Raw genomic sequence first — 26007 nt, 5'->3', positions numbered from 1 at the left:
CAATTTGCATTTCAGAAACATCTCATTTGCGTGCATTGATTTAACAATTAGATTTAACGGAAAAAATCATGTTTAGGAATTGAACGTAACAAAAGTACAAGGTCATTTGTGAGAATTTGAAAACCACAAGTTTGCCATTGAAACCGAAAAACTACAAAGTTATCGATGAAAATTTATTATATTCTTTTGTATATATATAACAGTAATAAGAAATGGTGTAAGTTATTGAACTTTAAATTTTGAGAAACTAATTCTATTTTTAATATTTTTTTAATGTCAACCAAATAACTATAAATTTTTAACACAAATTTGATGGCTGGATTTACATTCTATAAACCTATATAATAAAATTGAGAGACAAAGTAGAATTTTTTAATGACAAATTTGCAGAGGGTTGGTCCCACGGCATTTATTCTTCAATGTGGATCGGCCTTGCCTACAATATAAGAAAAGGTCGTTTGATTGACTTACAGAAACGACAGCATAACTAAGCTAATACTAACTAATAATTAATGCCATAAAAATTAAGCTGGCATCTCATTCATGCATATAAATACTCGACATCGTTCACCATTACCTTCATCTAAATCATAAGTCCTTTTTTTAGCTTGACAAGCTTCTCAGGCTCCTGTCCCTAATCTTCTCACTCAGCAGGTTGGTCTCAACTCTCAGTCTAGTTTGTAAATTGTAATCTTATATTCCTATAAGGTTATACCATTATCTCCTTAATTATCTTCATACTTACATATCTTATTATTAGTTATTAAAAAATTATTCTTCATAAATCTATTTTATGTTATAAGGAATGTTATAAGGAAAATAATTTATATTTCGATTCTTATAAATAGTTTTTCCATGTGTCACATTTTTTTTCTCCCTCCTTTTCAATATTTTATTTCACTTTTGATTTTCTTTTATCTTGCTTTTACCTATTTCTGTTATTTTTTACGTGTTAAATAAACACGTAAAAAAGATTTGGAAGCATGCACGGGAGTAGTTGTAATTATTAATTAGTACCAAGTGAAACAAGTAAAATCGCATGGCTTTTATGATTTTTTTAGGTCTATATAAATATTACTAATTTTTTTATTGATATTTGGTAAGATGAATAATCTTTGCTTTAGGCCATATAAATATTATTAGTTGATAGCCATTATGTTTTCTTCCACCATCTTAAGGGATATTGTAAGATGGTCCTAGAAAGAGCTAGTCTAACCAAAAAATAAAATTACCGGAAAAAAGGTGTAATGCATGATACGGCAAAAACTTGACTTTTGATAGTCAAAATCTGAAAACTGCAGTCGTCAGTTCTATTAATTTAAATTGTTAAAAAGTATTATGTTGAATCTTGTATGTAAGAGTTCATGTATCAATATGTTTTTCCTTAAAAATATTAATTTTTTTAATCTTAATTACGTACTAATACGTAACTTAAAGATCAAAGAAAGGTATACTGCATTAGCGATTATGGACAAAAAGAAAGTGTTAGAAATGAATTTTAAAGCAACAAAATGATACAAATTCTTCTTATTTTATTTTTGGGATTCATTATTCTATGATTACATCAAAAACAACAGTCTTAATTTTTTTTGCATTGCAATAAGTAGTTTATCATATAAAATCATTAATGGTGAAAGTGCATGATCGATCTTTTTCTTCTCGCAGGTTTCAAAGGTTAGGTACTAATGGCCAAAAGCCAGTTAGAAGTGCTTAATGCACTTGATGTAGCAAAGGTACAATGGTACCATTTCACAACAATCGTCATTGCTGGTATGGGTTTCTTCACCGATGCCTATGATCTTTTCTCCATTTCTTTGGTTACAAAACTCTTAGGTCGGCTCTACTACACCGAGCCCAACCCAGTACGGCCGGGCTCCCTACCCATCAATGTCTCCGCCGCGGTTAATGGTGTGGCCTTGTGTGGTACGCTCGCTGGCCAGCTCTTCTTTGGGTGGTTAGGTGACAAGTTAGGCAGGAAAAAGGTGTATGGTCTTACCTTAGTCCTTATGGTTTTCTCATCGTTAGCCTCAGGATTGTCCTTTGGCCACACGGCTAAGGGCGTCATGACTACTCTTTGCTTCTTCCGATTTTGGCTTGGGTTTGGTATTGGAGGAGACTATCCACTTTCCGCGACTATCATGTCTGAGTATGCTAATAAGAAGACTCGCGGGGCCTTCATTTCGGCTGTCTTTGCTATGCAAGGAGTTGGAATCTTGGTAAGTGGTGTGGTCTCACTTATTGTGTCCGCGGCCTTTGAGAACAAGTTTAAGCCACCTTCATTTGAAGAAGATCCTGCTGGATCACTTACACCTGAATCTGACTACATTTGGAGGGTCATCTTGATGTTTGGTGCCTTCCCTGCCGGTCTCACCTACTATTATCGCATGCAGATGCCTGAAACTGCAAGGTATTTACTGTACTCCCTCCGTTTCAAAATATAATTTCCATTTGCTTTTTTTCACTGTAATTTGTGCAAGTAAAATCTAAGAAGAATAGTAAAGATTTTTTTTATTTAAATAAATGTTGTATGAGAAAAGATGATTTTAGGAGAGAGAATGGAGAATGATTGGTGAAAGAACATTAATCGTAACATTTTGGTTGAATAAACAAAGGAAAAAACAAAATTCAAGAAACAAATAAATGATGAGACACGGTTTTTTAAAACAAATTACGGAAAAAAAATGAAACTAAATATGGAAACGGGAACTATATTTTGGGACACCCAAAATAAAAATGGGAATTATATTTTAAAACGAAAGGTGTATTAGAAATTCTCTCATAGTACAATTTTGATAACCCTCTTGTTTTTTTTATTTCTACCATTTGCTTTTACACAATTTGCTACGATACCCCTCTTGTTTTTTTTTTTATTTCTACCATTTGCTTTTACACAATTTGCTACGATGCACATCTTTAACCGCTAATACTTCTAATCACATACTACTAGTTAAATACTTGGTAAATTCCACTTGTATGTTATCGTTGTAACAGAATATTACAATAGAGAAGAAGTCCAAACTATAGTAGTACCATATAGAATCCGAAAAACAATTTGGTACTAGATGAAAAGCACCAAGTACGATGGTACCAAATGGAATTTTTCTGAATACTTTATAAATAAAGTACTAATAAATAATGATTTGACGATACACATCGAAATATTCTAACGAGATTTTATTTTACAATATTATGAAGGTATACTGCTTTGGTTGCCCAAAATGCTAAGCAAGCAGCAGCAGACATGTCAAAAGTTCTACAAGTAACCATTGATTCTGAGGAGGACAAGATAGCAGACATAGGGAAAGATTCGAAGAAACAATTCGGGCTATTCACAAAGGAGTTTGCTCGAGTTTACGGCATGCGCTTGATTGGCACCACTACTACCTGGTTCTTACTTGACATCGCATTTTACAGTCAAAATCTTTTCCAAAAGGACATCTTCACCTCTATTGGATGGATCCCGAACGCAAGCAAGATGAGCGCCATACGAGAAGTCTACAAGGTGGCTAGAGCCCAAACTTTGATCGCGCTTTGTGGAACTGTCCCTGGATATTGGTTCACTGTAGCCCTGATAGACGTAATAGGGCGATGGATCATCCAACTTATGGGATTCCTAATGATGACTATTTTCATGTTTGCTATTGCTTTCCCCTATGACTACTGGAGTCAAAGGGAGCATCGTATTGGGTTCATCATTATGTATGGACTTACCTTCTTCTTCGCCAACTTTGGACCTAATGCAACAACTTTTGTTGTCCCTGCTGAGGTCTTCCCAGCTAGGTTAAGGTCGACTTGCCATGGTATATCAGCTGCGGCAGGTAAAGCCGGAGCCATTGTTGGAGCCTTCGGTTTTGTATATGCTTCCCAAGAGAAGGACCCGGCAAAGAGAGATCATGGTTATCCAGCTGGTATTGGAAAGAAGAACTCACTTATTGTGCTTGGTGTGATTAACTTCATAGGTATGCTTTTTACTTTCTTGGTGCCAGAAGCTAAGGGTTTGTCATTGGAAGAAGCAGCTAATGAAGCTCCTATTGAAGATGAAGAGGAAACTAATGTTCGCGGAAATTCTTCAGTAGTATGATTATCTAAAAATTTGCTCTTAATTAATGCTCTTGTTTTGCTAAGGTAGTGTTACGTACCTACTTCAAAGTGTTTTATTTTGGTTTTGGTGTTTGCGATTGTATAACATAAATGTCAATGTAATATATCATATTCATATCCCTAGAGATTTTGAAATTTGTATATGTTATTAAAGATTGTACATTTCTATAAGCAGATCAATGTGCCAGTGATGTGATGGCCTGATCTGCTTGGAGGTATTTGTTGATCAAGAATAACTATTCCTTGCTTGGGTGCTTTTAAATCGACAACTTTTTGCTCTTATACATCGCCGTTTTACTCTGATTTTTGCATCAACTAACATTATATATAGAAGTGAGTTCATATGAGAATGCATACTTACATGATAAATGAAAATAAATTCTACACGCTATAACTCTTACTCCCTCCGTTTCATTTCAATTGTTACACTTACACTTTTCACGCATGCCAATGCGAAACTTTGACGATATATATCTCTAGTTTTGTATTTGTAAAAATTATAAAGTACATATTAATAAAATACATATTAAGATGAATTTATCAAGATCCTACATGACTATGTTTTTATTCACATATAGATCACAAACGAGGGTCAAAGTGCATTTTGGGAATAGTGTAAAATATCAATGCGTAACAATTAAAATGAAACGGAGGGAGTATGAATAAGTGATGTAACTCCAAAATATTAGAAAAAAATTCAAATTTTTTTTTTGGACTCAAAAATTTTTAGGGCGTATAACTCTAATGAACAAGTGTTGTCACATTAATCTAATCGTGTGGTTGAGATTCATTCACATTCAGTAGCAGCTGTGTTTTATTACATATGGTTGGCTAGGAATGATGTGTATTGGGAAAAGAAAGTTGGGTCTGTGAATAGTATAGTTAATAGAATTCAACATTCTGTAATAGAAAGAGTCTATAGTATTCTCCCAAAGAGGATTAGTAGGAGAGATAGAGAATGGATGAGAGGTATTACACAACAAGTCTGTAATTACTAATTAGTGCCTAGCTTTGAGTTGGAGAGTCCAACCTAGTTGGTTTGTCCTTTCAAAGTCTAGATGTTGGTTGTAATGATGTTTGGTTTGAAATATATTTCTTTCTTACTTAGCAAAAAAAAAAAAAAAAGAGATTCATTTACATTTCTCATGTCAAGGAGCATTCTCATGTGATCTTGCCCCTATATATATAAATATCACATGAGAATGCTCCTCACATGAGAAATGAGAATGAATCTCAACCACACGATTATGTTAAAGTTACAACACTTATTCATTAGAGTTATACCTCCCTAAAAATTTTTAGACCCCAAATTGTTCATTAGAGTTACAATGCGTAAAATCCATTATCATTTCTTATTTAAGTATGCATTCTCATATAAACTCACTTATTTATATATATATATATATATATATATATATATATATATATATATATGTATATGTATATATATATGTATATGTATATATATATATATATATATGTATGTATATATATATATATATGTATGATATATATATATATATGATGTATATATATATATATATATATATATATATATATATATAATATATACATATATATGTACATATATATACATATATATATATATATACATATATATATATATATACATATATATTATTATATGTATATATATATATATATATGTATGTATATATATATATATGTATGTATATATATATATAAAATATTATATTATATTATATTCATCATATTTTGTAAAATAAATATAAATATAGATGTTTCTCTTAACTAAATGGAGAATACATTTTATTAAATGTTAGTATTGAAATTTTGTTACTAAATATTCTCAAAATATCAATTCCTATCATATAATCACTTGATGTTAAAAAAAATGAAGCCAACTTTATGCATGGACAAAATCTAATATTGACAGGAAAATGATTATTTACGGATAGTATTTGTCGTGAGTCGTGACTACATCTAGTTTTTTTCGGTCAGGGTTGTAACGTGTTTGGCTAATCATGGATAGGAATAATAACAACTTTTCCCTTGAGTGGGTTTCAATTTTGCTCGGTCACAACTAGTCCTGGTTATTGGGCTGGTCAGGTCAAAGCCGGTGCAGGTCAAAAACATGTCGGTTCATAAATGGTCATAGTGGGGCGGGTCAATTCAGGTTACGAGTTTCGTACATGAAATTTTCTTTTACAATATATATTTTATGTTTTAAAATTATTTATTGGGCTTATAAGGACCATATTCAATAATGACCTGTCCATTAAAGTCCTATTCAATAAAAGTCCTATGAAATTAATTTTAACTCTTTAACCATTGGACTATCTTGTCAAAATAACCAGGTCTAGTCACAACTAAATGTAAAATTTTCCAACGATACAAATTGCACAAAATCAACATAAGTTCAAAATTTTATGGCCCATTGGGCCAATTCGCGCGCATCTGAGTACTAGATCTGCTAAGTCTAAGAGCTTCATACTAGCATAGCAATTATTTTCGGGCTATCGGCCTCAAGTCCTTACGTAGCCCAGCTTTTATTGGGGTGCAGCTTCTTGAACTACAGGCCTTTTTATCTTAGAGACAAGCCCACATGTACGAGTCCCTTGCCAGCCCAGAAACGCAGCCCATCCGGGAGAGACTAGATACTCTAATTATTATTTTATTTGAACGAAGTCCAAAGGACATTATATTTCATTAATTAAAATTATATGACATCTACTATTGACAATTAATGATATTGGAAACAAAAATAAAACAAGAATTAACTGGTGAAGGGTTGAGAATCCAAATACATAGATATAACAATTAGGCATATTCTCGTTCTATTGTCTCATACAACTTTTTAAGTGGATCTGTCGTCGCTTCATAATTTTGTGGGGAAGAAAATTCTTGTGTTGAATTCGTAATTCGTACCCGACCATTAAACATCAATAGTAACCCGACATAACTGGAGACCCTATTAAACGCAAATAAAACCTTGTCTCTCGAAGGAGTTCGAAAAAACCTGTCTTTCAAAGGAGATCGAAAAAACCTTGTCTTTCGAAAGAAAATAACCCTTTTTCGCTGGAGACATTATTATAACCTAAGAAACAAAAAAAAAAAAACTTAAAAGAAACAAAGATTTTAGGCTTTCCACCAGTGGCGAATCCAGCGTGGGTTCAATTAAACCCACGCGGATCCCGAAAAAAAAAGAAGAAATTGGAAAACAAATACCCTTTTTATAAAAGACACGCGCATAATACTAAACATATGCAATTTTGGCTCAGTGGTAACCTTGTGCTATTGTGTATAAACTTGATGAAAGTCAATAAGAAAGGCAAGCAAAATAACACTGCTAAATATTTTACACTTTATCTTCTTTTATTTTTTTAGCTCTCCTTTTTATCTAATATATTAAATCTTTCCTTCCCACCAAACAAAAATAATAGTAGGTAATGAATTTGGTTTAATTTCCATTCTCTTCCTATTTCCCTTGCTTAAGTAATAAATTAAACACGTACTAAGTAAAATTAGTCAAAACTTCATTGTGCCGAATGTCGATCACTTGATTCACGACTCATATATTTATATGATATGCAATGAGAAGTGTGTTAAAATGTGAAGGATTAATGTTATACATTTTTATAATTTTTAAATGTGCATGTTATAAACTAAAAGTGCGAATATTAATTTTTTACATAGAGAATTTTATACATCACAATATCACCAAAAATGCAAAGAGCTTATTAGTGTTACCATCGTGTTGATTTGTTGTTAAGTAGCCATTTTAGATTTCATATTTGTGGTAGTTGCTAATATTTCTATTTTTTTTTTTCATGTTTCATATCATAGATATATAGTTATTTCTTTGTAATGTAACCAACAATGGAAGTTTTGTTAAGTATAATGGTTGAAAGTTTTCCTTTTCTTTAAAAACTGTAATCTAGATAGTAAAAAGTAATTTAGGATTTATGTTTGAACAATTTCGAACCCACGTGGGTCATTTTTCAGGATCCGTACCACTAGACCCTTTGTTTTGGGCTCTTCCATCCTGCAAGATTTTGTAAGACGTTACGAAACATTCATACTATACTCTGTCTCCTAAAAGATAATAAAACATCTTTCTTGTGCATGTGGATATAGCTAAATATTATTAGTGAACCATATAAATTCTTGTGTAGATTATTCTTTTTTTTTTTGACGGGGTATATTATTCTTTAATATTTCCTTACTTTATTCTGTTTGTTATAACATCTATTGTTTTCCGTTAATAAGGAGAAAGTTAGTTTCTTAATTTGATCATGTGAAGCAAAACTATAATCCAATGTAGTATTGGCTAAAAAATTGAGTAACAAAAATCAATGAGTTGCATCTTTTGAAAAACAATAAATAACTAACTCTGAGTTCCCACAAAGGAGAAATAAAAATAATTCAATTTTAATCTCCTACTACAACTACAAGGACAAAGAACCAATAATTGAATTAAAAACCCTAAAAAGAAGAGGGATCGAGGATTAATAATAAAACTAGTAAGAAAAAAAAATATTTTAAAGCTTATTACCATCAAATGGTGCAATGCCGAACTGGCTAAAAGAAGACTATGATTTATTTAGAGAAGAGAGAAGGGCAACTAGGCAAGAGATCAACTCTAGTATTTTTGAGTTTTACACAGTATTTTATAGGTTAAGCTTCATGTTAACTGGTACTAATTGTATATCTCAAAAAAAAAAACTATTACTAATTGTATCTTATGTATTAACAAGAAAGAATGTGTATATAAGCTAACACAACATTCCATCTATCGTCGATTGATTTAATGATAAAATCACATTAGGGTTATGTGGCCAACTGCCCAACTCTCATTCAACAAGAGCGCCTTTTTTTTAACGGGGGGACATTCAATACGAGCTTGTGTTAGGCTCAATGAACATTTATTATTAAATTATATAAAGATTCCATATGTTATAGTGTATACACCACTAAACTTGGATGTATTGGTCAAACTCTCAATCCAGGAAAATTTAATAATGTTGCTATCGGAATATTGTTTGGCCATGAAACAATATGCAATTTTTTATTTATTTGATAGTAATTAGATGATATATCCAATTGTTAATTTGATGAAAAAAATCCAAGACCCAAGAGATGAGGAATAATTATTTTGTTATAATATATGATTTATATATGTTAAATAATGATTGTTACCGGAGTTGTAAGTGAACTCTGCTTTTTTTTCTCCCGACGGGACCGGAGTTGTAGCGTACATAGTGAACAATTTCCATCAGTAACCAGTATATGTGAGACTGTGACATCAATTATTTGCTTGCATTTTTTTTTTTTTTTGTCTTTTTTGCGATGTGCCATAGTGACTTATTCTCACAAGTTATCAACAATGCAAAATAAATAAATTTTCACTACTACTCCAACAATGACAAAAAGCAATTTATTAATCGTTGACTTTGTTTGTGTGGAGAAAGGCTAAAACCATAGCATTAAGTATTATTGTTGACTATTGTTGACCGATATCTAAGTGAAACCTAACCGCCTCTCCTCCCTCTCTTTCTCTCTCTTTTCTCTTTCAAATATTAGCCTTCTGTATCCTTTCTTTATCAGTTAGGAACTATTATGGATGATTTCATCCATAATAAGCTCCCCCCCCCCCCTTTTCCAGTTTTTAGTTCTTTATTTCTTATCTTGTTGGATAAATTAGTCGCTCTTTTTGAGATTTTTTCAATCTCTATTATGAGAATTTTAGTTCTGCCATGGAGAGGTCTCCTTCTCCCCTATGGGAGTTGTGAGTATAGTTTTTTTGTCTTTATGTACGAGAAATTGTTCTTGGTTGAGGTTCGAGACTCAACATGAAGGTATTGGAATCTCGGATACGGTCAACAAGGTTCGATCAAGATTGCTCTTCTCAGACTATGTCAAAATGATAGACTGCATCATCAATAGTTGCTTGATTTAGCCAATACAAGAGGGCTACGTTGTATTGCTCGATCTGATTCATTGTAGCTTTTTTTGAAGACGAATTTGATTTAACATTGTCTGATTGTATCTTGTTTTTCTTAAATCCCTATTGTAAATGTCGTTTGACCTTCAATTAATGAAAATTTTCTTTTAAATAAAAAGTACTATTGTTGACTTTATGGAGCTCAAACTCTTATATCCAAAGCTTCTATTGTGCTTTGATGTTTGCATATGATCTCCTTCTTTTTGGGAGAGTTGATGAGATCAGTGCGTTTACCGTTCGAGAGGTGCTGAATGCTTTTTGTCATAAGTCTGGTCAAAAGATTAACGAAAACAAAAGCAAGTTAATTTTCTCGATCAATACAAATGAAGAGGATAGAAACTTATTCCAAGATACTCTAAATATCCGTGAGTCGGTAGATTTAGGTATGTATCTAGGTCTCCCCATTTCTCACAAAAATCCGTCAAGAGCAAAAGTTCAATTCGTCGTGGATAAAGTGATGAGTAGGTTGGCTAAATGGAAAACAACATTTCTAAATAAAGCGGGGAGACTTTGTCTAGTTCAGTCGACTCTGCAAGCCACGTGCCTTCCTAAAGCGTAATTAGAAGATATAGATAGGATTCGTAATAATCTCCTTTGGGGAGACACGAAGGATAAAAAAAGGAATGCATCTAGTGAATAGAGATACTACATTCCTCCCAAAGGAAAAAGGGGGTCTATGAATAAGGAATCATATGGCTTTGAACCTGGTGTCCATGGCTAAGCTTGGGTGGAACATGTGTCATAGGAAGTCAAGCGCTGCTAAAGAATGTATTTTTGCCATATACGTTCACAAAAACAACGTCACAAGTTTTAAGTATGATTCACATGTGTAGAAAGGGATTGGAAAAGGGTGGGATTTATTGTCCAAGAATAGCTCATGGGCTATTGAAAATGGAGAACACATTAGGGTATGGTTTGGCAACGTAGTGAGAATTGGACTGCTTAAAAAGATATAATAGGCCCTCTAACTGCGACCGAATTAAAATAGACTAACGCTGCAAGACCTTACTCATAACAATGCTTACATTTATAGTGTAATGGGTTCATAAGTTCATATGGTTCTATACTAGAAGAGCTGGAGGTCTAGTATGCTAAGATTAGAAGACGCTGAACATGTGAAACAATCAAGCGAAACAAGAAGCTCGTCATTGGTCGCGACATCCGTCGCGGGTCGCGATCAGGGAGACGTCACTGGTCGTGACACCCGTCGCGGGTCGCGACCAGCGCACTGTCGCGGTTTGCGATGATCTGTATCGCGCCTCGCGGCGTACATACTGTTTCGGAGAGTGAAATTTTGCGTGAACGGTTTTTAACCATTGTATTGTGTACTTATCCTTTTAATGACGTTTGGGATTCTTAATCAGAGGATTAAAGGGATATTAAGGCAATAACTACTCTAATCAATGAAGGTAATATTTATATAATACCTTTGTCATTCATTTGATGGAGGAAAAGAATTCAGTTTTTGATATCACTAAAACTTGCTTTGCTTTAGAGAAAATTCAGCATTTTTTCTCTAATGTTCTTCACAAACAACAAACACAAAAGTTCTTGTTGATTCACATAGAAGATCCTCTTGTGAATTGTTTTTCCTCCATTGTATCTCATTAGTTATTTCATGTTAACCCGGTGATTCTAGAGAGGCGAAATTAAACTAATAGAAAAGGGTAGTTTCTGTGCCTTGGAGTGGTATATCCGGTTTCCTTATTGATTATACTTCCAACAAGATGGCCGTCGTAATTGCACATGTTCTTAGTTAAAATCCACTATTTACCGATTGTACTGTAAGCTAAAATTATTGTGCATTCCTAACTACATCTCATAATTCATTCCACTCCGCACATAGTCATTCCTATATGACAGTTTATCTCCTACATCATTTTTAGTGTTGAAGAGAGTATAATATCCCTCCAACCTAAGTGGACGGAACATAATATTATAAGCCCATCTATTACACTATGAAACTTAGGATTGTAAGATATATCCGATATCCTATGTCCTTTTCTAAGTATGTTGTTGATTAACAAATATGAGTTAGTTTATTGAAAGATACCGTACTTATTGATTTGTTCAAAACATGTAAGACAGTTAATGTAGCTAATATCAGGTAAGAGAGATAAGGACCTCCAATTTTAGATACATTCATGCGAACATGTAAATCCTGATCAAAAGAATAGTATTTGACTCGTAAAGTGAGAGTATATCCCTAATATATGCCGGAGAGTATTCTGGGAGAATGTGTAAACATGATACCCTTTTAAATACTTATCATTCTTCTTCCATTACCTTCACCAGTTCTCTACTCCCTCAACTCATTTTCCCTCTTGTGAGTGCATGTCTTGCCTTAAGACAGGTTAGTTTCTCTCTCTCTCTCATCTCCACTTATGAAACCTGTTTCATTTAATGATACAAACATTCTATCTAGGCCGGTTTAGTAAAACCTTATTATAGTACCTTGTGTGAGCAGAATTAATTAGGGTTGAGTATGGGTCAGGTACTCGAACCAATATCGTTTTTGGATCAGGTATCCAATAACGATAATACAAAAAATGATATCCATAAACCGAACTGAATAAGTTTGGATAATGAGATTCGGGTATTCAGATTTTCGGATCGAATATCGGGTATCCAATATGGTAACTAGATTTGAAAACTTACAATATTTTAATTTTTTTATAGTACAATTATTAATTTAGTTGTTTATAATATTATTCAACACTAAGTACCCGCATCACCATGTGATTTCCACTATAGTAATAGCTAAGAGGTCGCACTATTATTATTTACAAAAAGTGTAAATTGATCCTGTATTGAAAAGAAAAAAATTATATTAATTCTTTTGACCCATTTAGTTTCATATTATTTGATTTGATAACTTATATTTTGGAGCAGGTACCTAGTTCGTTAAATTTTATTAGTTCAGTATCTAATTATTCGGTTTGCATATAGTTTTTCTCAACCCTGAGGAGAATTAGTTGTTAGGTATTGCTAGTTGTTAGTTTTTTTAGTAGCTTTAATTCTTTTTAAGATTAATCGTCAACGTGATGGTAAATGCTTGTTACATTTAGTTGTTTAAGATACTTTGTTTATTCCAAAATTTACAACTATATTATCTATATTCTATTTTGTTACATTTTGCATCAATTAACAAGCCTTCTTCTTGCATGAACATAAATATATTCACCAATGCGAACAAGAAAGTATATATTAGTAAAGAAAAGGGTAATTTTATGATGCTAATTACCTTATGCATGCTCTTTAAATCCTCTTTTCTTAATATTTAGCATCGTCATTAAGTCTTCATATCAGTACCTTTTGCATACTCGTGTTGTAATTGCCTTCCAGCATTCTTATCTCTGTGTAATTAAAAAATTTGCATATGCATTAGTAAATAAGATTATCTGCATTAAACGTTCACCGTAATTTAATCAAAGTATCCTTCGATCACCATACTTATGAACTACGCCAAGAACTGGTAGGGTATACAATCACGATACTTTAGTAAGTCTAAGTGTAATATCCGATGTGTGAGTGTAAATTCCATTTGTATCATATATAAGCAGACCTGAGACCTATATAAAAAATTTAGGGTAGCAACTGCCCTTTCATATTTCTACGAATATTGATTCTTTAGTAAGTAGAATAACAAACTTTTTTTAAACGCGAATTTGAGATTAGATTAAACTAGAGGCCATGAAGAGTTAGCCTTAGAGTTTTAAAGAAGATTAGAGAACCATATATAGGTTCATAAACTAGAATAAGATACTTTACACATAGTACACCTGTACACCAGTTCACCAGAGATCCGAGTACATCTAGATCGACTTGTTTGCACACCTGCATTGAGTGGGTGAGTCTCCCAACAAGAATTTCTGCATACTGTGAGACTCGTACCCAAGACCTTGCTTAGATTGTACATATATTATATAATTTAACTTTTTTTATAAAGAAACCATTGGGTACGTGACCCCCTCTTACAAACAAAATATGAGAAAAACAAAAAGGGAAATTTACCTACTTTTCCACTTTCAATTTTGTTCTTCTCATAACAATTTTCTTATTCCCAACCTATATTATATCTTGAAACCGTCCTTGAATAATAGAGTGTAAGATATTTGCGTGTGCAATGTGAGTTATTAGTTAAATGATTAGCATGAAAGGGGTAACCGATGATGGATACTTCATGTATATGTGTTGAAGCTATGATGTATAGCGCACACTACATGTGAGTGTCTCACATTGATTAAATAAGAGAGATGGGTTCACTTTATAATACAAAAGGGTTACTCCCCTTATTGCCATATGGTTTTATGGTGGAACCTCCTTTGTGTTGTGAAGTGGATTCTCTCTCCTTGTGATGGGTGCGGCCCAGGCCCATAATTTAACAATATTGGGTTATTGATAAGAGTTAGCTTAAAGTTATATAACTAATAAGCAAGAAAAATGGTAATAGGGTATTGATAATGCATTTACATGATGCACTGTCATTGGAGCATCGGACACCTCAAGGAAGACCAGCTGAAAAAAAAAAAAATCAATGTTTAGATACTAGCAAGAAACTTATAGTTTGCATGTAAACTAGGAAAAGAATTGACTTGTATTTCTATTGACATTGTCTCCATATAGGGTATCATTTCATAATGAACAACGTAAAATTGAGTTGGCAGGTTACAAAATAACATATTGTTTCAACTGATAAAACAACAATTCTTTAAAATCATCTAAGCATTTATCCTCAGTAAAAATTTCGTAGTTCATACTTGTCCTTGATACCCTAGTTGAGCGACTGACCCGTTCAAGGATAATACTCCCGGGTGTGGATAAGCGCACAGATCATGAGCTTCTCTAAAATTTATGTTATACTCCATATTTTCTTTATATTGTTAGTTTAGTGGATTGACATGTCTTTCTTTGGCCTTAGAGTTTAAACAATTGTTAAATTGTAATTGTAGTGACAAGTATCTTTCATATCACTAAAGTAGATATATTACTCTGATTACAGGGAGTGTATGACTAATTGAAGAAAAAAAGAGGGAGACAAAAAAATAGCAAACACAAAAAAAAATCATCATGGGCAAAGGAAATCAATTGGAAGTGCTTAACGCACTTGATGTGGCGAAAACACAATGGTATCACTTCACAGCAATTGTGATTGCTGGTATGGGCTTCTTCACAGACGCCTATGACTTGTTTTGCATCTCTCTGGTGACAAAACTTTTGGGTCGCTTATACTATACTGAAGTAGGAGCAAAGAAGCCAGGGGCATTACCTATTAATGTATCAGCTGCTGTAAGTGGAGTTGCCCTTTGTGGGACTCTAGCTGGCCAACTTTTTTTTGGTTGGCTCGGAGACAAGATGGGTAGAAAAAAGGTGTATGGTATCACCTTGATTCTGATGGTTTTCACATCCATTGCCTCCGGTCTTTCCTTCGGAAAAAGTGCTAAAGGGGTGATGACCACCCTTTGCTTCTTTCGCTTCTGGCTTGGATTCGGTGTTGGAGGAGACTACCCATTATCCGCTACCATCATGTCTGAGTATGCTAACAAGAAGACCCGTGGAAGCTTCATCGCTGCTGTCTTTGCCATGCAAGGCATGGGTATCTTAGCTGGTGGGATAGTTTCCTTAATAGTTTCAACCGCGTTTGAGAACAAATTCAAGCCTCCCCCTTTCAAAGTCGACCCTGTGGCCTCCCTTCCACCGGAGTCAGACTACATGTGGCGTATTGTGTTGATGTTTGGAGCCTTCCCTGCTGCTGCGACATACTATTGGCGTATGCAGATGCCTGAGACTGCTAGGTACACTGCCTTGGTTGCAAAGAATGCCAAGCAGGCTGCTGCTGACATGTCCAAGGTTCTGAAGGTTCACATAGATGTAGAAGAGGAGAAGATTGAAAAAATTGGAAAAAGTTCTAGCCAATCATTCGGGTTGTTCACTGCCCAATTTGCTCGCCAATATGGCATTCGCCTCATAGGAACAACTAGTACCTGGTTTTTGCTTGACATTGCATTCTACAGTCAGAACCTTTTCCAGAAGGACCTTTTCACCTCTATTGGATGGATTCCACCTGCAGCTGATATGAATGCTATAAGAGAGGTATATATGATAGCGAGAGCTCAAACTCTAATTGCTCTTTGTGGAACCGTCCCTGGATATTGGTTCACCGTTGCTTTCATAGACGTAATTGGACGATGGTGGATCCAAATGATGGGATTCTTTTTCATGACTGTTTTCATGCTTGCCATTGCCTTCCCCTACCAACATTGGCAGCAAAGGGAGAATCGTATTGGGTTCATCATCATGTATGGGCTCACCTTTTTCTTTGCCAACTTTGGTCCTAATGCCACTACTTTTGTGGTGCCTGCTGAGGTCTTCCCAGCTAGGTTAAGGTCCACTTGCCATGGTATATCTGCAGCAACTGGAAAAGCTGGGGCCATCGTTGGAGCCTTTGGATTTGTTTACGCATCACAAGACCCGGATCCGGCCAAGAGAGATCACGGTTATCCAGCTGGTATTGGGAAGAGGAACTCCCTTTTTGTGCTCAGTGTCATCAACTTCCTTGGTATGGTTTGTACTTTATTCGTACCTGAGTCCATGGGTAAATCTCTTGAAGAATTAGCGGGAGAGGCTGAGGTTGAAGAAGTTGAGGATGACTACAGAGGTTCCGCTTGATTACTAGCTACTACAGTGGCTGATGAGTAAATTTGTGTTTACTCGTAACAAAAATTAAAATATATATGCTACTATATATTTCTGTTGTTTTCTTTGTATTTTATTCATATGGTGTGGTTTCCCTGAATTCTGGTCTGGTTTTACGACATTTGTATTTTTTTTAAAGGGAGACATTTGTACTCTTTGATTGTATTTTAAGAATTGTATTAGTAATGAACTAATGAATTTGAACAAAGGTGGTGATTCGTTTCTTATGGAGCTGTTTATTATTTCCCTTTGCAACTATTTGTTTCTACAGTTTGTGGTAGCTCTTCTGCCAGCCGTAATCAAAGATTGTTATTTTTCATTATTAGAAAATCATCAGGTTGGTGTTGATTGGCTCTTTTTGGTATTATTGGCTAAACATAAGCTGAAACTGATAAAGTGTCGGAACTGATTAGTTTAACTGTTTGACAAAATTAGTTGATAAACTATTTGGCAAAATTAGTTGTCAAAATTTTGGAAAGATTTTCCAAAATTTCAATGACATAATTTTGAAAAGGTAAAATTTTTAACTTATCATTTAAGTCATTTTAATTTAGCCACCTGAAATTTTATTTTAATGCTCCCAAACACTACTAATCATTGAGGTAACTAAAATATGTTAGCACCTTATCATTTAAGTCATTTTAATTTAGCACCTAAAATATGTTAGCACCTTATCATTTAAGGTAACTAAAATGCTTCCCCAAATAGAGCCAATGCAACACTAAAATAAGTAGGAATTTTATTATTTTACACTTTCTTTGTTTTCCGGAATTGCAACTATTCGACTTTGTATATTTTATAAATAATTAATGGCTTTAACAATCAAAGTCGTGGTTTGATAGATATGGAAAATCAAAATTATTATCTTACTGATAAATAATTAAGGATAATTTTATAATGGCTAAAATAAAATTATAGTCATTATAACTTGTCTGATTTAAATATTTATTTTTAATATTATATTCACGCCATTCATTTAGTTGACTTTATAATTAAAAATTTACACTAACAAAATTTATATATATTAAATTTGTACATATTAATTGGCTTTATTCCATAAATATTTGTTAATGGTGATAACAAAACATCTTAAGAAAGTAAGGAACAATACTCTAAAAAGAAGATGACAAAGCAACTTACATTTGTTTTCATTTTTCTTATTAAAACTAACCTTTTTTCTATTTTCTTTTATTATGTTTTTAAGGTCCATTTAAATAAATGAGTAAGATTAATCTACATAAAATAAAGGATTAAGATTTCAATAATTATACTCCATTGAATAATGATGCATTAATTAAACAGAGGAATTTTAATCATAAATTTCTGTCTAAGGTTGGCTTATTCATTAAACGGCCTCAACCACTAAACTGGAGTCTTATGCGAGGCACGACAAATTTGGGATTCTGTGATAATTTCTTCAGGTGCATCAATCATCAATGGATATATTCTTTGCAAGACAAGATATTAGTTAATGTAGTATCTATCATATAATCAACATGAATTGCGTAATTATAATAAGTTAATTGAACTGTATAAGTCCCTCAATTATATTAGAGTTATCCAATTAAGATAAACAACTTAAAAGCGTTGACTATATGCTAGTATAGTACATGCTACAATGGCCTAAAAATGGGCGAAATGGTTGACTCATGAGAGCATATGCCTTTGAGATGCTGCAGGAGATTCCACATAAATTGTGTGTTCCAATTGCATATAAATATTTATGTCGTGCTCTCTTGTAACTTCACTCCCATAACCCATACATAGACACATAGTCAAATCAAATTCTTGCTAGCCTGCTATCTGAGTTTCCATTTCTCTACCTTTTTCTTCCATTGTGTGTGCCCACGCAAGTTATGCAACTCTTCTGACCAGGTTTGTGACTGTGTCTCTACTAAATTGAAGTAATGTTTACTTTTTCTTAAAAAAGATTATTAGTAAGGGGAAGGAGCCATACTAGACCGAAACTTGGTACAGGTTAATCGGACTCAATTTTTTAAGCAGTTCCTTTTGAGAATAAGAGGGTAGATAAGAAAATTTAATTTCACCCCTAAAGTGCAGGTTTCATCCAGTAAACCAAGTAATACTTAGTTTAAACTTTAAAGTATTGTCTGTTAATAGTAGTAGTCTGTTGACTTGTATTTTAATTTACGCGTTTATGCTATACTCTCTCCCTTTGTAGGAACTCTTCCATAGTGATAGTAGTAGCTTCCTGCTTGTTGGAGACAAAAACAAAGACAAATTTTCTACATTTTTTTATTAGTAGACCCCTATTTTTTTTTTTTACTAGTGATTATTATACTTTAATGTGAGTTTTGATACTATTTACATGCATGTCTAATTTCGATCATATCTTTTAACTCATACATACAACAAGCTTTATTATGTGACTTTTCTTGGACTTGAATATTTTTATTTTTTAATAATAACTAGTCAAAGACATTAATGGTAAATAGGTTGTTTGAATCACATTGGAGTCGGGTCATTTTAGGTTTGTCTTCCAATTGGATCGAGTTAGATCCCTCAATATTCATTTGGAGTTGATTTCATGATTTTATAGTCGAGTTAGATCAAATTTTGAGTTGGGTCAATATTGTTCCATACTTTAGTCAATTAATAGAACAAAAGAATGATTTAATAACTACATTAAAGTAGAATTATGGGTTGGAATTAGTTATATTAATAATAAAACAGAAAAAATTGTTTAAAAAATACAATACATGAATGTTGAATTGATGAATGTTGAATTTTGCACTACTAAGTTTTGAGTTTGTGTACGTTATTGATGTTCAACAATTAGGTAGGGTTTATTACGTGTTTCATCGATTTTAGGTAGAGCTGGCAAAAGTTGATATGACACAAACCAATATACAAATAGAATGGGTTAGGTTGAAAATTCTCATCTCGTTTAGTGAAATGGGTCAATACAGTACCACATGTCTTACTAAATAGTTTGGGTTAGTGTTGAGGCTTCCAACACGAACATGACATGCCTGATCTTGTTTAACTCGATTGATGCTAAAAAAAAATTGGACATTAATATAGAAATTGGTTTAAAATTACCAAAAAGTAGCTTTAACACGATAATACAACATGAACAACTTACCAAAAAAGTGGATTACAGTTGAGATATTCAACATGTCTAATAAATGAGTCAACACTACACGGCGTGTTTGTTAGTGTCAAGGATTTTCCAACCCGATTATATAGATTGTGCAGGAACACGAATTTTTGCAACATGTAGTTTTAGGTCAAGTCAACTTATGGTCAAAATAGGTTTGGATATGTAGAGGCAACTTCTAAGTGGATCTATTTCATGCCCAAATCAGTTGTGAGTTGGCTAATTTTTATTAAATTTATATACTTCATGTGTTCCGAAATAAGTGAAACACTTTTCTCTTTTATGTGAGAACTTCATGAGAGAAATGTTTCACTTATTTCGGAACGGAGAAAGTATATAGAACTATCTATCCCTCAAATAATGATTAGACCTATGGGAGTATCTCTATACTTAAGGTAAATGGAGGGGATACCAAAATTAATGCATTGCCAAAAATTTACCCCATATAATTTAATTAAAAATTTCAAAAAAAAAGAATAATTTATCATTAAAAAAAATAAAAATTAATCAGAAAAAATACATACATAAACCACCTTCAATATCCCATTATATCACAAAAAAATATACCCAGCACCCGCTCACCCAAACCTCAAATACAAAGTGCCTAAAATTAAAAAAAAAAAAAAAACCCGAGCATTAATTATGTACTCAGATAGTCAGATTACACGTTCATTATCACCCAAATAAAACCTCTAAAATATATTACTTCATATATTTTTGAGGTTTTTTTAGGGGCATTATTTCATGCTATTAGATGTTAGTTATACAACATACTATCATATTATTTCATGTTATCATGAAATAATATGCAATCAGGCTACACATATGATTTCATGCTCCCAATTTTCATTTTATTACATGTTGCTCAATTATTATTGCATTTGATTTTCATGTTAACTTTTATATACACGTTCGCACGTATCGCATGCATGTAAGGCTTGTATGAGATAAGACAACTCACACGTTACTCGAGATCGACTCAGTTGAAGATCGACTCGCTTGAGCTAAAACCAAACTCGAGCCAGAGTCAAGATATTAGCGAGTTGAGTTGAGCAACTCGAGACTCGACTCGAAAAACTCGTGAGAAGTTTGAGTATCCAATATCTAATGCAAAATACCTAAAATCAACATATTTTGTACCTTAGGATTGCTTTTAACATGAGACACTTGCAAACTACTACTCGAGAAACTCGACTGGTGTGAGCTTGAATCGAAATACTAACAGATCGAGCTAAACAAGCTCAAACTCGAACGCAAATAGCATCATTTATACTCACCCAACTTGATTGGATCCAAAGAACGAACACGTGAATCAAACCTTACTTTAACCAATAAAACACCACACCAGAGTTGACCTGCGAATACAAGTTTTATCCCAAAACGTATACATCCCGAGAATAATCATAAACCCCACGTGATCAGATAAAAAATACCTATACTAAACCCACCCAACGTGATCAGATAAAAAAATACCTATACTAAACCCACACCCTACCATTGATAACTCCTTCCTCGCTCACTAAAAAGTTTTTTGACTTTATAATTCCTCCCGTTTTTTAGAAATTATAATATTTAGATATTTACACTTATCACTACATAATTTTAATAATAATATACTGTAACAACTTGTTACTACTTATCTCTGAAAATATACTTTTAGATAACTTTGAGTCATAATTTAAGGTACCCATGATATTTGATGTTAATCTTTAAATATTAATTAGTCTTAATTTATGCTAGTAATATAATAAAAAAATATTGTTATAATATTTTTTTAAGACGAATCTAATTAATCATTTTTATATTATATGCGGTCAAAGCAATACTTTATAATCTAGAACGAAAGGAGTATATTATATCATTAAATCAGTTAATCATAAGTTCGGTCAAGATAGTTGACTTCTTATTATATACGATGTATCGCTTCCCTCACAAGCAAATTATATTATGGTAGAGAGTAAAGCATGACAGCATTGCTTCAGCCAATTAAATTCTTATTTAACTAATAGAGCTTGCTATTATCATATTATGAAATTCCCCTCAAGAAAAAAAAATCATATTATGAAATTAATTACATAAGCAGCCAGTATTGCTATCATAATCGCTATAATTAATTACTCCACTGATGTAAGACCTAAGCAATATAACAATATTCAATTGGGAAGAAGGTTTTTAACATTTTACTACTTCATTTGTCCCAAAAAATATATTCACATTTCTTCTCATGTGTACCAATTTATGCTTTGTATCATTAATATTTATTTTATGGTAATTATATTTATAAAAATTTGATTATCGTACTATATTCATTGAAAAGAATCAATCAATTATTCAAATGGCTAAATTTTTACATATTTCGAATAGTGCCAAACTTACAAATAGGAATATCATTTTAAGTGGAAGGGAGTAGATGTTTGGTTGACATTGTATTCATGGATAGTCTAATTTCCTAGGAAGATAGAAGGAAAGAGGTTGTTAGGTTGACAATTGACATAATCCACAAAATGAGGGAATTCCATTTTCCTATGCTTAACCATCCAATATTACTCAATTGCATGAAGTGAGAATATATAGTAATTGCAAAAACAAAGAAAGTGTAACTTTCCAAATCCAACCAAACAACACCATATAATTTACTTTCGTTTTCTTCAAGTTAAGTTAAGCTTTGATTTTGATGTATATAATTACCATCTCTAACCCGAAATTAATTTCACAGGAAACTGTATAAAAGAAAACAAAACCAAACATACAATGGCAAAAGAACAGTTAAATGTTCTTAAGGCACTTGATGTAGCAAAAACACAATGGTACCACTTCACAGCAATTATCATTGCTGGTATGGGGTTTTTCACGGATGCCTATGATCTTTTCTGCATTTCCGTGGTCACCAAGCTCCTTGGCCGTATATACTACACTTCTTCTGACCCTACAGAACCAGGCTCCTTACCCATCAATGTCTCTGCTGCCGTCAGTGGTGTAGCCTTGTGCGGCACCCTCGCTGGTCAGCTCTTCTTTGGGTGGCTCGGCGACAAAATGGGTAGGAAGTCAGTCTATGGTATCACCTTGCTTCTCATGACAACCTGTTCTATCGCCTCTGGCCTCTCCTTTGGAAGCACCCCAAAAGGTGTCATGACCACCCTTTGCTTCTTTCGATTTTGGCTTGGGTTCGGTATTGGTGGGGATTATCCCCTATCCGCCACTATTATGTCTGAGTATGCCAACAAAAAGACTCGTGGATCCTTCATTGCAGCAGTTTTTGCCATGCAAGGAATTGGAATATTGACTGGGGGAATAGTGGCACTTATTGTATCATCTGCATTTGAAAATAGGTACCACCCACCTTCTTTTGAACAAGATCCCGAGGGATCTCTAACACCTGAAGCTGACTACATTTGGCGAGTTGTGTTGATTTTCGGAGCCATTCCTGCTGCCATGACCTACTATTGGCGGATGCAAATGCCTGAGACTGCTAGGTATACTGCTTTGGTGGCAAAGAACGCTAAAAAGGCTGCTGAGGATATGTCTAAGGTGTTACAAGTTGAACTCGAAGGTGAGGAAGACAAGCTTAAAAGAATAGTCCAAGATGACAGGAATTCGTTTGGCCTATTCTCTGCACAATTTGCACGAAAATATGGCCTTCGTCTTCTTGGTACCACAAGCACATGGTTTTTACTTGACATTGCATTTTATAGTCAGAACCTTTTTCAAAGCAACATCTTTAGCTCCATTGGCTGGCTTCCAGACGCATCTGAAATGAGTGCCATTAGAGAAGTATACAAGGTTGCTAGAGCACAAACACTAATTGCGCTATGTGGAACTGTCCCTGGATATTGGTTCACTGTAGCCTTCATCGACGTTATAGGGCGCTTTACTATCCAAATGATGGGTTTTTTCTTCATGACTGTCTTCATGTTTGCCATTGCCATCCCTTATGAACATTGGCAACAAAGGGCAAATAGGGTAGGATTCCTAATCATGTATGGACTTACCTTCTTCTTCGCCAACTTTGGGCCTAATGCCACAACATTTGTAGTACCAGCTGAAATCTTCCCGGCTAGGTTGAGGTCTACTTGCCATGGGATATCAGCTGCGGCGGGCAAGGCTGGAGCTATTGTAGGTGCCTTTGGATTTTTGTATGCTTCCCAAGAGAAGGACCCTGCTAAGAGGAGTCAAGGTTATCCTGCGGGTATTGGAAAAAAGAACTCACTCATAGTGCTTGGTGTCATCAACTTTTTAGGTATGGTTTTCACCTTGTTAGTGCCTGAGCCCAAAGGTCAATCACTTGAGGAGGCAGCTGGTGAGCTTACTCCTGATGATAGCGATAAAGATGATGACTATGCCACTAAAGCTTGAATGTGTTGTTAATTAGATTGCTTGCATTGATTTTCTTTTCTTCATCGGTGAAGTTTATGATGTACTTGGAATAACTATAGATGTATGAATATAATATATGTGCAGCAAGTTGTATGTAGTTATGTACAAAAAGAATTGCATACGAAAGCTTTAGTATACACAACAAATTACAAAGAAATTAATTACTCAATACAAAGTTAATTCTTATGTGATTATGAATTGGTTAAGTCTTATTCTATACAACAAAAACATTGTATGCGTACTCGATCGATACCTATTATTATTAATGTGAATTAATTTGTGAACTTATCTATCTCTATCATATAAGCCAAGAGAGGAGGTGTGGTGTCCTCTTTTGAAGTGACTAAAATACCCTCTAATAATTTAAAAAATATTATTTTTCTTTTATAAAAAAATGAAAAATGAGAATCAATGAAACTTGCCATATGAGTAGGTCAAAAATGAAATATGCAATACCATTAATAACTTCAAAAACTAGATTGGCACAATCAATTCACTAAATCCATTAGAATCTTCAGACAAAAAAAGTTAGCAATATATCGTGATAACATAATATTTCATATTTACAAGTTCAAACAATATGGTTTACTAACATTTATAATTGTTAAAGAACTATACTAAAGTCGCTGAAAAGAAAATTATTAAATTATCGACCAAATTTTACAGTGATGGTATTGAACATTTAAAAATCATTCACCTCTAATTTAAAAAGATAATAACATCCACAAAAGAACCTCAAAAATTTACATCACTATTAAAATAATTTTAGATAAAAAAAAACATGTCCATTTATATATAACTACATAAGATTGTAAATGCACACATCGCGTGCATATGCAACTAGTATTATATAAGTCAAGGTGGGCAATGGTGTCCCCCTTTCAATTTACATATTCACCCCTGTACAGCATAAAACCATTACACAGATAAACTTACCAAAAAATACAACCAAATCGATCTCTATTAAACCTAATCAACTCATATCATTATCAATCACATAAACTTGCCAATAGAAAAGATTCAATCAAATTAAATTTAGATCCAATCAACTAAAAAAATTCATAATCAAGAACTTACCAAAAATTAATATCATAAACAATAAAAAATATGGCATTCTCATTACAAAGACAACTCATATACAAAGTCAATCAAAAATACAAACTCCAAAAAAGATTTAGTTCTTTCATTACTTGAATATTGAATTTTATCACTTATAGTTAATTTAAATGTTTTTACATACTATTTATAAGTATTTAAATATTTCTTATTCACCAAATGAAGGTGCACGTAGTTACGTATTTAATTTTATGTTTCATTTCTTTTAGTATCAAGTAATAGTTTTGCCTAAAATATCTTAAAATAAAGGGTATTATAGATCATAATTGCTTCCCCTTTATGTGCCCATAAGGGTACTTATCCCATATGATCTATACTACCCTTATGAGCACATAAAGGGGAAGTAAGCACGTCTACTATTTTCTCATAATGGCGACCAATTCAACGATGTCATAACTCGGCCAATGAAATAACAGCATGAATAGAAGCTGGAGGCGCTACATGACCAATGCGTAGATGGTGCACCAAGGTGTAGGATGAGCATCCTGCACCTTGTCCAAAACGCAAGGCAAAAAGAATAAAACACACAATTCAACATGCAAAAAGTAATTGATTTGACAGCCAATGTACATTCCCCTTACATCCAATGTACAAAATCGAAAATTCAAAAAGT

General features: G+C 33.4%; 3 protein-coding genes across 3 annotated transcripts; all 3 read left to right on the top strand.

Annotated features, from left to right (window-relative positions):
* Positions 1-583: 583 nt before the first annotated feature.
* LOC104887951 (probable inorganic phosphate transporter 1-3) lies at positions 584-4218 on the top strand. Its single transcript, XM_010672740.4, has 3 exons — positions 584-654; positions 1666-2407; positions 3196-4218. Exons 2-3 carry the CDS (start codon positions 1686-1688, stop codon positions 4079-4081), a joined length of 1608 nt encoding a protein of 535 aa, XP_010671042.1. The 5' UTR covers positions 584-654; positions 1666-1685; the 3' UTR covers positions 4082-4218.
* A 10480-nt stretch (positions 4219-14698) lies between these two features.
* LOC104887949 (probable inorganic phosphate transporter 1-3) lies at positions 14699-16854 on the top strand. The gene has a single exon (XM_010672738.3). The coding sequence runs from the start codon at positions 15158-15160 to the stop codon at positions 16754-16756; it is 1599 nt and encodes a 532-aa protein (XP_010671040.1). The 5' UTR covers positions 14699-15157; the 3' UTR covers positions 16757-16854.
* Positions 16855-18539: 1685 nt separating this feature from the next.
* LOC104887948 (probable inorganic phosphate transporter 1-3) lies at positions 18540-24520 on the top strand. The gene is made up of 2 exons (XM_010672737.3): positions 18540-18658; positions 22621-24520. The coding sequence occupies exon 2, from the start codon at positions 22656-22658 to the stop codon at positions 24255-24257; it is 1602 nt and encodes a 533-aa protein (XP_010671039.1). The 5' UTR covers positions 18540-18658; positions 22621-22655; the 3' UTR covers positions 24258-24520.
* Positions 24521-26007: the final 1487 nt, after the last annotated feature.

Source organism: Beta vulgaris, chromosome 3 (assembly GCF_026745355.1).
Source record: "Beta vulgaris subsp. vulgaris cultivar EL10 chromosome 3, EL10.2, whole genome shotgun sequence".
Taxonomy (NCBI): Eukaryota; Viridiplantae; Streptophyta; class Magnoliopsida; order Caryophyllales; family Amaranthaceae; genus Beta; species Beta vulgaris.
This window is presented reverse-complemented; position numbering and strand designations above follow the sequence as displayed.

Bases quoted from the DNA above. Each gene is read 5' to 3' on its own strand.
- LOC104887951 (XM_010672740.4), top strand. From the start codon at position 1,686: ATGGCCAAAAGCCAGTTAGAAGTGCTTAATGCACTTGATGTAGCAAAG. The intron at 2,408-3,195 runs GTATTTACTGTA...AATATTATGAAG, and splicing joins CAGATGCCTGAAACTGCAAG to GTATACTGCTTTGGTTGCCC.
- LOC104887949 (XM_010672738.3), top strand. From the start codon at position 15,158: ATGGGCAAAGGAAATCAATTGGAAGTGCTTAACGCACTTGATGTGGCG.
- LOC104887948 (XM_010672737.3), top strand. From the start codon at position 22,656: ATGGCAAAAGAACAGTTAAATGTTCTTAAGGCACTTGATGTAGCAAAA.